The 13601-nt window shown below is 43.5% G+C and overlaps 1 protein-coding gene across 3 annotated transcripts in view; it reads left to right on the top strand.

Annotated features, from left to right (window-relative positions):
* ptpn4a (protein tyrosine phosphatase non-receptor type 4a) overlaps window positions 1-13601 on the top strand; it is an 86974-nt gene that overhangs the window by 41256 nt on the left and 32117 nt on the right. For 2 of the 3 annotated variants that reach the window (XM_015966749.3, XM_015966748.3), the window contains exon 3: window positions 13400-13507. In XM_015966749.3, coding sequence (XP_015822235.1) covers window positions 13400-13507 — 108 coding nt within the window. Of the gene's footprint in view, window positions 1-12261; window positions 12407-13399; window positions 13508-13601 lie in introns of those variants that run through there. The other variant, XM_015966750.3, reaches the window with a different exon arrangement.

Genomic DNA, 13601 nt, shown 5'->3' with positions numbered 1-13601 from the left:
TTTATGAATGTGAAGAGGTTATATTGGTTTCACTGGTAAAAATAATTGAAATGGGTATATGTTTGTTTTTTGTTAAGTTGCCTAATAATTATGCACAATAATATTCACCTGCACACACAGATATACCCCTAAAATAGCCAAAACCAAAAACAAACTAAAAACTACTTCCAAAAATATTCAGCTTTGATATTAATGAGTTTTTTGGGTTCATTGATAACATGGTTGTTGTTCAGTAATAAAATTATTCCTCAAAAGTACAACTTCCTTAATAATTCTGCACTCCCTGTATTCAAAGCTCGTGACCATAGGTGAGGGTTGGAATGTGCCTAGATTGACCGGTAGTTAAGAGCTTCACCTTCCGGCTCAGCTTTCTTCACTACGACAGACCAACGCCCGCATTACTGTGGAGTAGGCGCAGCAGCAATCCGTCTATCGATCTAGCGCTCCATCTTTCCCTCACTTGTGAACAAGACCCTGAGATACTTAAACTCCTCCACTTGGGACAGGACCTCATCCCTGACCCGGAGAAGGCATTCTACTTTTTTCCAACTCAAGACCATGGTCTCGGATTCAGAGGAGCTGATTCTCATCCCAGCTGCTTCACACTCTGCTGCGAACTGCTCCAGCGAAAGCCGGATGAAGCCAACAAGACTGCAAAAAGTAGAAACCCGATCCTCAGGCCACCAAAACAGATCCCTTCAACACCTTTGCTTCGTCTAGAAATCCTGTCCATAAAAGTTATGAATAGAATCGGTGACAAAAGGCAGCGTTGGCGGAGTCCAACTCTGACCCGGGAATAGCCCGACTTATTGCCGGCAATGTGGACCAAGCTCTGACACTGATCATCCAGGGATCTAACAACCCATATCAGAGGGCCTGTTACCCCATCCTCGTTAAGTATCCCCTACAGGGCATCCGGAGGGATGCAGTTGAATGCTTTCTCCACATCTTGAAAATGCTTTTAAATAAAAACAAATGTAAAAAACATCCACATACAGTGATATTTACAAACATTACTGCCTATAAAACATTAAAAGCTGTTAATCTATTATTTTTTCTCATTCTCATTGCTCAATTTTTTAAATCCGTTTTAATCATTTTTAATTTGCTTGTGAAGGGCCTTGTGGTTTTATGCATTATTTTACCAAGGTGTGCTGCCTGCACAGTTTACATGTAGGGCAGTGGTTCCCAAACTTATTTAGCCGCGCACCCCCTTCTATGTCCCGACCATGTCGACGCACCCCCCAGCCCCCCACATCGGAGCATGACTATATATATATATATTATATATATGTATATATATATGTATATATATATATATATATATATATATATATATATATATATATATGTATATATATGTATATATATATGTATATATATATACATATATATATACATATATATATATATATACATATATATATATATATATATATGTATATATATATATATATATATCAGACGTCAAGCTAAACAGACAGGGTAAAAAAAATATGATTGACCTTTTTCCCCATCACTTTCATTTTTTAAATAGTAATTAAAAAGCATTCAATACCATTACAATTTCCTTTGATTTAATTTTAAATAAATATTTAGAGTGCCCAGGTAGCACATAAACAATGCAATTTAACGGTTTTCTTAAAGTAGGAACGTTTAACCTGTGCGGCTAGAGCGCTCTCCTTTCTTCTGCTCTGCGTAAACCTGAGCTGATCACCTACTTGTGCGTAATCAAATGTCTAAAGGGGACAAGATATAGCCATGAGGTTCACTTTTACCTCAGACCGACTTATTGCTGTTTTATGGAGTGGCTGAATCTGCGATCCGCTGCCACGCGGACTGGAACAACAAATGCTGCAGTAACAGGAGTTGTAGTCAGGGTCGGAGTCACTGGCTGGAGCGGACCCGACTTTAATACGTCATCCCAAAATAGAAGCTATTATCTTAATTTGACCTGGAATGAACAAAGTTGTTATAAAACCTCTTAAAAGTTTTTATCACAGAGGAGGCAGCGCTCATTTCTGCCTTCAGTCTGACGGCGCGCCGGAGTTTGCGCAGCGTGCACGCTTATTGAATCTGTGTGTGTGTGCGTGTGCGTGCGTGCATGTGTGTGTGTGCGCGCGCGGCACAGCTCCATGAGCCGCTACAGTCACCGTGTCTCGTTATTGGCGCTATTTAAACCATGTTGTAAAATGACTTCTGCCCAGCCCAGATGTGCTCACATGTGCACCCGTGAGCCGTGGTTCCGCTGGAACGCGTCTGACCTCTGACAGACGCACTCTGAACTTCAGATCTTCAGCGCGCTGTTTATAGTCTGAAAGGGAATCATTTCTTGATTTATTTAGTTACATCCACAATGTTCTGTGTGTGAGGTTTACAATGTCAGAACACCTGCATGAGACAGGTGTTAATTACAATCTGCCAGAATGACTCACCACCTTCAGATTCCTCCAACACCGTTAAAAATGATCAAATACGGAACATGTCGGCGTGCGCAGGCCAGAGTGCTGAAGCTCGGCGCATTGTTATCATGAAGCTAGGGCACATGTGGAGGACACGCGCGCAAAAATATACTTGTTTTCAATTACATTTATTGTGCCCACTCACTTTTTCTTTGGCCCACCCACAAATGAGTTTCTGGCTACGCTAATGGTGACATATGACAGAATTCTCTGAGCTCCGCAGCCATTACACTTTTCACCTCGCGCACCCCCTAGCGGCAGCTCGCGCACCCCCTAGCGGCAGCTCGCGCGCACCACACTTTGGGAATCCTTGAGTAGGGTAATCAAATTTTATTTTCAGTTCCAACTGTTTAAAAATTGTTTATTCCAACAAAACTTGTTTTCCTAAAGGGTCTTAATTCATGATGTCTTTTTTTTGTCTAAAAATTAAACACAATTGTTATTGCTGAGTTAAACAGAACATTTTGGTTAGTTACTTCATGACAGTCATACATGCGTGGTCATGGTATTTTTGCTGCTGAATTAGTTCAGTGGTAACTGACGATATTTTCTTTTTTAACTACCAAATATTTAACAAAAATTTTGAAAATATAGTTGCAAGACAGAAGGAGACAACGAGTCAAAACCTGATAAATTATAAATCTAAGGTGTGTTTATACATTTTAAACCAGGAAGGAATTGAAGTGTATTCTGGAACCAGCCCCAAGGGGGCGTTTATTTTCATATTTAACTTCCCGGTTCGATTTGAGTGTTGCTTCTATTTGTTGTTTTTGGTGTTGATGCAGCTTAAAATAAAGCAAACAGCAGTTTTCAGAAGTCAGATTGAGATGCTAGTGACTTCATGTTTTCCTGTCTGGACAAGCTGCCTTTAACATTCCTGAACTTTCCTCTTTCTTCTTTAAAACACACACACACACACACGCACGCACGCACGCACGCACACACACACACACACACACACACACACAAACAGCAGTCTCAGCTGCGTTTCCTGTCTGAGAAGCCAAGTTAATATGTCACATTTTTCTTGTTAACCTGCCATAAAGATGCTGGGATTTCCCCTTTACTGCCTCTCTTTGGGGCTCTTTTCTTGCTTTGATTCTGAAAATAAGCCCAGAGGGTATAAAACTTATCAGCACATCTTCCCTTTTCACGCCCGTTTTCTCTCAGCCGCTCTCTTGGGCTCTGATTGCTCTCTGTCACCATGTCTCCTTCCTCACTCTCTCTCCTCACTCCCATGCACACAGAAGCTTTTTCAGTCCGCCGTGCTAGCCAACTGCACAAAGAGCGTTTGTCTCACTCAGTCACATCGTCAATCACCTCTATTCTTCCATGCTTTCTCTCTTCTCCCCTCTGTCTCTGACTCTTCTTTCATTTGCATTCTTTTCCTGTTTGCAAGTCTCTTAGTTTATGTTTGTGACTCAGTGACTTCCACCCTATCAGCTATTCTTTTTGCAAAAAGTACAGACATGCAAACACTGTTGCTAGTACTTTTTAACATGTGCAAGTGCATTCTCACTCATTTGACTGGCGTGTTTTTAGAACACCACACTGACAACAGCGAAGAAATGCTCAGAGGGTTTTCACATCCAAATGAAAACTACTTCATTCAAAGGCGAAGCTTTGGACGAGAGAATCATGGCGGCACACATGAAAGGGGCTTTAAGGCTAGTCTTGTTTAGCTTTTGCAAGTGAAGAAATTTAGTGGTCTAATTTTAAAACTTAATATAAGAAATGTATGAAGGCCCAGTATTTCTTGAGGAAATACATTACCTGTGGCCTTTCATGCCTTGAAATGTAAGCATTGGAGGTAAAATACACAGGTCTCTGGTAGGGATTAATGCCTTGTAAGTCGTACTTTTGAGGGGAAAAAGCTCCGGTGCACTTGTTTGAAGAGAGAAAAGTGAGCTGGTGGAGAAAGTAGCTTTAGACGGCAGAATTTGGAGTCTTAATTCCTGAAATCTCACCTCTGATTGTCTAACAACAACGCAACTAAATAATAATTAGTAATTCATGTAATTAATACAGTTGGAGTCATTATGGTCTATGTTGGTCTTTTGTTTATCAGGATTTATTTGTGTCTATTTTCTATTGTAAACTAATGCAGGAGATGATTTTCATGTTCAGCCTGCATTAAAAACTCAAAGTGACCGATCATAATCAGAAATATTAGTCGCAAATACAATTTCAGCATTCCTAAGGGAATTTCCCAACATTGTAAATGTTTTGATCACTCCCACTTTTTATTTTATTTTAAGGAAACTTAAATAGCAGGTTCACCGACAAAGATTTTCTTACTTGTTCTTTTTTTAAATATGATAGGTCATGCTTGGATCAGAAATGGCCTCATAGATCTGCATCACATGGAAATTTTTCATTCATGGACTCAGCTATCTTGGCTACTGACAGGGAAGGCTGTGTTGACCTAGCATCCAGGAGAGAGTAGAGCACATCTCGGCTAGTAGAAGCTAACCATTAGCAACTCCACAACATGGCAGAACATCTTTAGGCTTTTGATATTGGAGGAGATAAAACGTCTACGTTTCAAAGCAAAAGGAGGCAGTGGAAGAGTCGTATTCCATCCATCCATCCAGTTTCATCCGCTTATCCAGAGTCAGGTTGTGGTTGGCAGTAGCCTAAGTCGAGAGGCCCAGACTTCCCTCTCCCCAGCCACTTGGGCTAGCTTCTCCGGGGCAATCCCAAGGCGTTCCCTGGCCAGGTGAGAGACGTAGTCCCTCCAACATGTCCTGGGTCTACCGTTAGGTCTCCTCCCGGTTGGACGTGCCCGGAAAACTTCACCAAGGGAGACGTCAAGGAGGCATCCTGACCAGATGCCCGAGTCACCTCAACTGGCTCCTCTCGATGTGGAGGAGCAGCGAATCTACTCCGAGCCCCTCCTGGATGACCAAGCTTCTCACCCTATCTCTAAGGGAGAGCCCAGCCACTCTGCGGAGGAAACTAATTTCAGCCGCTTGTATCCGCAATCTCCTTCTTTCAGTCACTACCCAAAGCTCATGACCATAGATGATGGTAGGAACGTAGATCGACCGGTAAATCGAGAGCTTCGCCTTCTGACTCAGCTCTCTCTTCACCACGACAGACCGGTACAACACCCGCATCACTGCAGATGCAGCACCAATCCGCCTATCGATCTCACACTCCAGTTTTCCCTGACTTGTGAACAAGACCCCGAGATACTTAAACTCCTCCACTTGGGGCGGGACCTCATCCCTGACCCGGAGAAGGCATTCTACCCTTTTCCGAATCAAGACCATGGTCTCAGATTTAGAGGAGCTGATTCTCATCCCAGCTGCTTCACATTCGGCTGTGAACCGCTCCAGCGAAAGCTGAAGATCACGTTCTGATGAAGCCAACAGGACCACATCATCTGCAAAAAGCAGAGACCTGATCCTCAGGCCACCAAAACGGTTGCCCTCCACACCTTGGCTGCGCCTAGAAATCCTGTCCATAAAGGTTATGAACAGAATCGGTGACAAAGGGCAGCCTTGGCGGAGTCCAACTCTCACTGGGAACGAGCCCGACTTACTGCCGGCAATGGGGACCAAGCTCTGACTCCACTCCTCTAACCTCCCTCTGCACCAGCTAAATTCTACTTCCTGAAACAGGAACGCCAGAGCTTTTTTCCACATAGAGCAATTCACAACACATTAACTTGTTCTAGAGACCACAGAAAACATTGAAATAATGAGTGGATGAGAGTTTTAAGAATGAGCCATCCTCACGATGCAGCAGGAATTAAAACAGAACTCCTATCATCCTCCAAAATGACAGCGGGAAAGCGCACACTAGCTACCAGAGTTTACAACTGTTTAAGTCATTTGACAGCAAAAGGCTGTGCGCACACACACACACACTGGGTTCTTCTAGAGAACTGCCATGCCAACATGTCAACTGTCAACCACTATTCACTCACACATGCTGAGCTGTAAAACTGTGTCAGCAGGGCAAACAAGAGCAGTGGATACACAAGTGTGTGTGCGTGTGTGTGTGTGTGTGTGTGTGTGTGTGTGTGTGTGTGCGTGTGTGCGTGCGTGCGTGCGTGCGTGCGTGCGTGTGTTCTTCCCTGGATGGCTCTACACACTTTCTGCCTCCTGCTCTCATACTTCCAGGATCAGGTGTACATTTCTGCTCCACTTGTGGTCCTACTGTTTATCTTCTCAGCCCGTCATACACACTCAGGAAAATTAGTGGTAGTTATAAATAATTTCATCACTTATCAGTCACTTTTTGTAGCCTTTCATTCTTTGAAGTTGCAGTAGGAGATGGTTTTGGGAGCTTTTTTTGCCGTGTTGCTTGAAATGCTGTTCACATACAACAACAAATAAATAAAATGTTTCATCAGAAAATAAAAATTTGAACTCTGATTTTCAAACCACGAAATTAATCACTGTGATTTTTTTTTGTAACTCATCCATTTAGATCTAATTAAAGCTTGAAGTTATGAATATTTAGGGGTGTGTCCTTTTGATTGACAAAGAGCCGATTAGCGGCCTGTCCTCAGGGAAGGACTCAGCCTAGGCCTCACGTTAAAAGTCACAGGCTTGAAGGTAAACGGTAGCAGAGCCGTTCAACCGCGACTTTCTGGCTAAAAGCGTTGAACTGCTGTGATTTTGAAGTTAAAGGTGTTGAACACTCCTTTATTCAATACATTTGCAGTGGTCTCTAGTAGGAACAAATACCTTGTAAGTCATACTCAGCGGAAGAGAAACACCGGTACATCATTTTCAGGAACTGGAAGTGAGCCACATCACAGCTGAGCTTCAGACAGCAGGTTTTGTAGTCTTATTTTCTGATATTTGGACATCTTGCTCAGGCATCTAATATGATTGGATACCCGCAACACAACTCTACCACTGATTTGTAACGTTGATCTTTTATCTACACAAATAACATGTGAGGAGTTCTGCTGTGTGGTAGAGTAATGGTTACGGTTCGCTTCTACTAGCCAAGCTGTTCTCTGCTGTTTCCTGGATGCTAAAACAACAGAATTCTCTGTCGCGAGTCAAGATGGGTCAGTCCAAACCCCAGAGTGACAGATTATAATCAGAAAGAAGTAGTGATGCACCAATAGGAAATTTTTAGGCCGATACCGATATCCGATATTGAGATCACTGTTATGGCCGATAATCGATATTTGCCGATACTGATAAACTGACATTAATGCATCTAAAATAAGCTGATTTTGTATAGAATGAAAATTATTAAAGCTGAATTTACGTTATTATGTACACACAACACACACATTTACGCTTCTGAGATGATTACAGTTGCTGTCACATGACTAAACAAATACACATCACCCCCCTCACCCTCTGAAACAGGCAAACAAATGGAGAAGAGATGGAAAAAATATCGGTTGTTAATATCGGCCCGTTTTTATTTATTGAACCGATACCAATATGTTCAAAAATATTTAACATCGGCCGATACCAATATATTGTCCATCCCTAGAAATAAGATTTAAAATATGTTTTTTCTGTGTTCCACACCTTTATGAATGAAACAAGAAAGCTAAAAACTGCCTCGATTTCCACCATCAAACACCTCATGTTAGCAATTCAATTCAATTCAAAAATACTTTATTAATCCCAGAGGGAAATTGATTGCTGTAGTAGCTCAGAATAATAATAATAATAATAATCAAGTTGTCAAAGAGTTATTGTATATTACAATGGCTGTTGGCAGGAAGGATCTCCAGTAGCGGTCAGTGTTGCAGCGAAACTGAAGAAGCCTCTGACTGAAGACACTCTTCTGTTGTCGGACAGTCTTGTGAAGAGAATGCTCAGGGTTGTCCATCATTTTCTTGATTCTCTGGAGAATCCTTCTTTGCATTATCTCCTCCAGTGGTTCCACAGTCGTCCCCAGAACAGAACCAGCCTTTTTTATTAGGCTGTTGAGCCTTTTCAGGTCCCTGCTTCTGATGCTACTGCCCCAACAGACGATGGCTGAAGAGATTACACTCTCAACAACAGACTTGTAGAAGATCTGCAGCATCTTGCTACAGACATTAAAGGACCTAAGCGTCCTCAAGAAGTGCAGTCTTCTGACTTTGCTGTTCTTTCTCCAGTCCAGTCTGTTGTCCAGATGAACTCCAAGGTATTTGTATTCCTCAACCACCTCCACTTCTTCTCCCATGATGGAAACAGTGTTTGACTCCACCCTGTTTCTTCTGAAGTCTAAAATCATCTCCTTTGTTTTGTTCATGTTCAAGGTCAGATGATTGTTTCCACACTATGCCACAAAGTGCTCCACCAGCTCTCTGGTTAGGTTTAGGGTTAGGGTTAGGGTTACACTGCAGATTCATTGAGTATTTCTGTAGATGGCAGGTCTCTGATTTGTACTGGAAGTCTGAGGTGTACAGGGTGAAAAGGAATGGTGAGAGTACAGTCCCCTGTGGTGCTCCAATGTTACTGATCGCCTGGTTTGATGTGCAGTTCTTCAGCCTCACAAGCTGTGGTCTGTTTGTCAGGTAGTCTTTAATCCAGGCGATAGTTGAGGCCCCCACCTGTGTCTTCTGGAGTTTCTGGCAAAGTACATCAGGCTGGATTGTGTTAAATGCACTGAAGAAATCAAAGAACATGACCCTCACAGTGCTGCCTGCTTTGTCCAGATGACAGTGGGTTGGTTGAAGCAGCTGGATGATGGCATCTTCAACTCCAACTCCATGGCGATAAGCAAACTGAAGCAGGTCCTGATATGTTCTAGTTTGCTTATTCAGGTGGACCAACAGGAGTTTCTCCAGGACCTTCATGATGTGGGATGTCAGGGCAACCGGTCTGTAGTCGTCATTGACTGATGGGTGAGTTTTCTTTGGAACTGGAACAAGGCAGGATGTCTTTCACAGGACTGGAACCTTCTCCTGGGCCAGGCTGAGGTTGAAGAGGTGCTGCAGAGTTCCACAGAGCTGCTCTGCACAGGCCTTCAGTACTCTGGGGCTGACACCATCTGGACCTGCAGCCTTGTTCCTGTTCAGTCTCTCCAGCTGCCTCTTCACCTGACTTCTAGAGACAGAGTGAGGCAGCAGCATCTCCTGACTTGGTTGAAGACAGATTTATAGAACCAGAAGAGTTCATGACTGTGTTAGAGGACAAAAGAGCTGGCGTGTGACAGGAAAATGTTGGATCAGAGGAAGATGGGATGTCTGATTGGCTGGGGACAGGCGAGGAGGATGCTGGGTTTGTTCCTGAACTGAACCTATTGAAGAACTTGTTCAGTTCATTGGCTGTGTCCAGGCTGCCATCTGTGAAATCTTTCCTCTGCTTGAAGCCTGTGACCTTCTTCATCCCTGACCAGACATCTCTGATAATGTTCCTCTGTAGTTTGTTCTCCAGCTTCTTCCTGTATGCCTCCTTGCTGTCTCTGATCTTGATCTTTGGTTCCTTCTGTATACTCCTCAATAATTCCCTGTCTCCCTCCTTGAAGGCTCTTTTTTTCTCATTTAGCAGATTCTTCAGTTCACTGGTGATCCAGGGTTTGTTATTAGCGAAGCATCACACTGTTCTGGTGGGTATGATGTTGTCCACACAGAAGTTTATATAGTCAGTGACACATCCAGTCATGGCATTGATGTCCTCTTTATATCCTTGGCAGAGAGTCATCCAATCTGTGGTCTCAAAACAACCCTGCAGGGCTTCTTCAGCATCCTGTGACCATAATCTCACAGTTCTTCTTGTCACAGGTTGCCTCTGAACAAGTGGTTTGTGTTCTGAGCAGAGAAAAACAAGATTGTGATCTGATTGTCCCAGAGGAGGTCTTGTTTTGGACATGCATGCATTCTTTACATTTGCATAACACAAATCCAATGTCTGTGGTGCGGAGTGTGTCGAGTTTGGTGACAGGGGAATCTCGTCTCTGCTTTTTGCAGATGATGTGGTCCTCCTTGCTTCATCCAGTTCTGACCTTCAGCTCTTGCTGGGTAGGTTCGCGGCCGAGTGTGAAGCGGCAGGGATGAGGATCAGCACCTCCAAATCTGAGACCATGGTTCTCGACTGGGAAAGGGTGGCTCGCCAACTCCGGGTCGGGGGAGAAGTCCTAACTCAAGTGGAGGAGTTTAAGTATCTCGGGGTCTTGTTCATGAGTGAGGGTAGGAGGGATCGGGAGACCGACAGGCGGATTGGTTCAGCATCTGCAGTGATGCGGGCGCTGAGCCGATCTGTCGTGGTGAAGAGGGAGCTGAGCCAGAAAGCCAGGCTCTCAATTTACCAGTCGATCTACGTCCCAATCCTCACCTATGGTCATGAGCTTTGGGTAATGTCCGAAAGAACGAGATCGCGGATACAAGCGGCCAAAATTAGTTTCCTCCGTTGGGTGGCCGGGCTCAGCCTTAGAGATAGGGTGAGGAGCTTGGACATTCAGGAGGGACTCGGAGTAGAACCGCTGCTCCTCTGGATCGAAAGGAGCCAGTTGAGATGGTTTGGGAATCTGGTCAGGATGCCTCCTGGACGCCTCCCCGGGGAGGTGTTTTGGGCATGTCCTGCCGGCAGAAGGCCCCCGGGTCGACCCAGGACACGTTGGAGAGGTTACATCTCCAATCTGGTCCGGGAACGCCTTGGGGTCCTGCCGGAGGAGCTGGTGGAGAAGGTCGGGGAGAGGACAGTCTGGAGCTCCCTAGTTGGGATGTTGCCCCCGCGACCCGGACCCGGATAAGCGGAGGAAGACGGTGACGACGACATCTACATCCCTTGATTAAAATCAGTTTAAGCACAGTTTAAAATTATAAACCGAGTTTAGCTAAACTGAGATTAATTTTAAAGAGCAAGTAACGCTTAAATTAACTTCTTTTTTGCTGATAACCTGTATAGATGAGTGTCTAATGGTGCTGTACACATGTGTAATCATTAGTGTGACAGTTTAGTGCAACTTACTCTAAATTGCAGCCTTTCCAATGTTAATCACCTGCTCCCGATTGTAAACCAGATTGTTGCCATGGTTGTGCATCATAACAAATGCTCAAAAAGTGAAAAAAGTGAAAAAATAGCACTAAAAATCTTTTAAGCTTCACAGCACCAAAAACAGAAAAGTAAAATGTCCAAAAAAAATGTTTTTCTTGAGAAACTAGAAGAAAAAATGTCCAAATAAAAGCTAAACTTACATATAGTCAACAGAGCTACTCCAACATGCAGCCACCTAGAGCAGCGCAGTTCTGGAAATAGTGTACCAAAATGCTATTAAGTTAAGATTGTGTGTTATATTAGGAATTATGTTAAAAATGGTACAAACAACGGGTCAACACCGTAAAACTGAACCCCTGGGAACAATCATTGTATGTTCCTGTATTCAGGAGTTGTGGATTTGGGGGGAAAGCCTGAAGAAAGGAAGTTATTTTTAAAATTTTGTGTTTTCAAAACGTAGCTCACTTGAACTGCACCAACGAGGTTTAACTTTAAACTCAGATAAAATTTTAAGTTTAAATTCTCTTCAGGTTAAAAACTCTGCCCCACATTTATGTAGAACCAGCTGTGGCTGATGGCTAAACTGAAAAAAGTGACGTTATCAGTAAATTACTACGTGGCTGCACTGCACTGGTCTCCAGATGAGGCAGCCGCACCCCCACCTGGCTCAGCCACTCACCTGCTGATATAACTCACCGGCTCTCTGAGCCGCTCTCCTCCTTGAAAAAAAATGCCCTCCTCCCCTTTTTCATCAAATGATCGCGTTTAACAGGAAATCCGCCAGAATGCTGCAGAATCTGTGTCTGCTTTTCTCCTGAGCGGTAAGTCTTGTGTGGGTGCGTGCACGCGCTCGTTAACCACTCGTTGTAAGACAGAAACTTTGACAGCACACACGGGGGGATTGAGGGGGGTGCGGTTTATCAATGCCTCAGTGCCGCTCTCTCGGTCCACCAGGTGACGCCTCTTTCAGAAGCCTTTTTCTAACAGGAAGTGTGGATGAAATACGTCTCCACCCATGCATCGACTCTCACTGTAAGTGGTGCAACGCAGCCCTGCTTAACATTAAACCTAGTTTTACTGAACTCTGATTAGTGCTAATCTTAGTTTAAATGAAACCTTGTTGGTGCAATCCACCCTAAGACAAACATCTCATACTGCACCTTTAATCGATACCGTTACAGTATGGTACAGTTTACTTTTAACTAACAGACTCTGCTTTATTGTCTTATGATGGTAGCTTTTTGAACCAACTTTTTTTTTACACTCAACATTTTATTTCCTGTTCCTTCCATCTTCTGCTAATTGGTTTAACATGCAGTTACAGCGTTGTTGTTTTAAGATAAAATTGTATGAGCTCTCAGTGGTGTTGTAGCTTCTCATCTGGAAAACAGACAGATTCTTCTGGTGGACGATCACGTTTGTGGAGTTGACAGCTGTTGCAGGGATGCAGTTAAACCCTGATGAGTGTAGCGGGGTATGCTCATGCATTCTCTGCTGCTATGTTGGAATAAACACCGAGTCATTGGAAACATGAAAGAAAATGTGTAACATGTAAATCTTCAATGACTTCACTTGAACAGATTGATTGAACCATTAAAGTTTTGTATCCCATGTGTAAAACTTATTTAAACCCAGTGAAAAGCATATTTAGTCTTAATTTCTTTACGGAATGGCCGTGTAATTTAACTTTATTGCTAAAAGGGGATCTTTTGGGAAAATAATCAGCCCACAGGCATGTATCTGCCTAATCCCTTCAACGTGCTATTCTCTGTGGTTGGAACCATATTAAATAAGGCAAAACATGGCCGAATTGCAGATGAATTTTAAATCAGTGAAACACTTCTGCAGCAACGAGGGGGTTTTAAATAATTTAGACGTCTGTGGTGGGAAATGGGGATTCAGCACTCTCCCTGTTCCTTCTCTGACCTTTCAGTGAGAAGCAGCAAGCCGTGTTTTCTCAGACGTTTGTGCCGAGTGACACAGTGAGCAACGAGATCATTCCTTGTTTTCTGTTCTTCTCTGCAGAAGTCGGATCACGGCCAAGTTCTGCTGGACGTCGTCTTTAAGCACCTGGAGCTGACCGAGAGAGACTACTTTGGGCTGCACTTGGCTGATGACGCCTACGATTCACCAGTTAGTAGTCATGTTTTTCTGTGTGCGTGTGTGTGTGTGTGTGTGTGTGTGTGTTAGCATGAATTCAGCGTGTGTGTGAGAGATGTTTTTTTTA

Source organism: Nothobranchius furzeri, chromosome 14 (genome assembly GCF_043380555.1).
Source record: "Nothobranchius furzeri strain GRZ-AD chromosome 14, NfurGRZ-RIMD1, whole genome shotgun sequence".
Taxonomy (NCBI): domain Eukaryota; kingdom Metazoa; phylum Chordata; class Actinopteri; order Cyprinodontiformes; family Nothobranchiidae; genus Nothobranchius; species Nothobranchius furzeri.
Note: the sequence above shows the minus strand (reverse complement) of the source record. Positions and strands in the feature narration are given on the sequence as shown.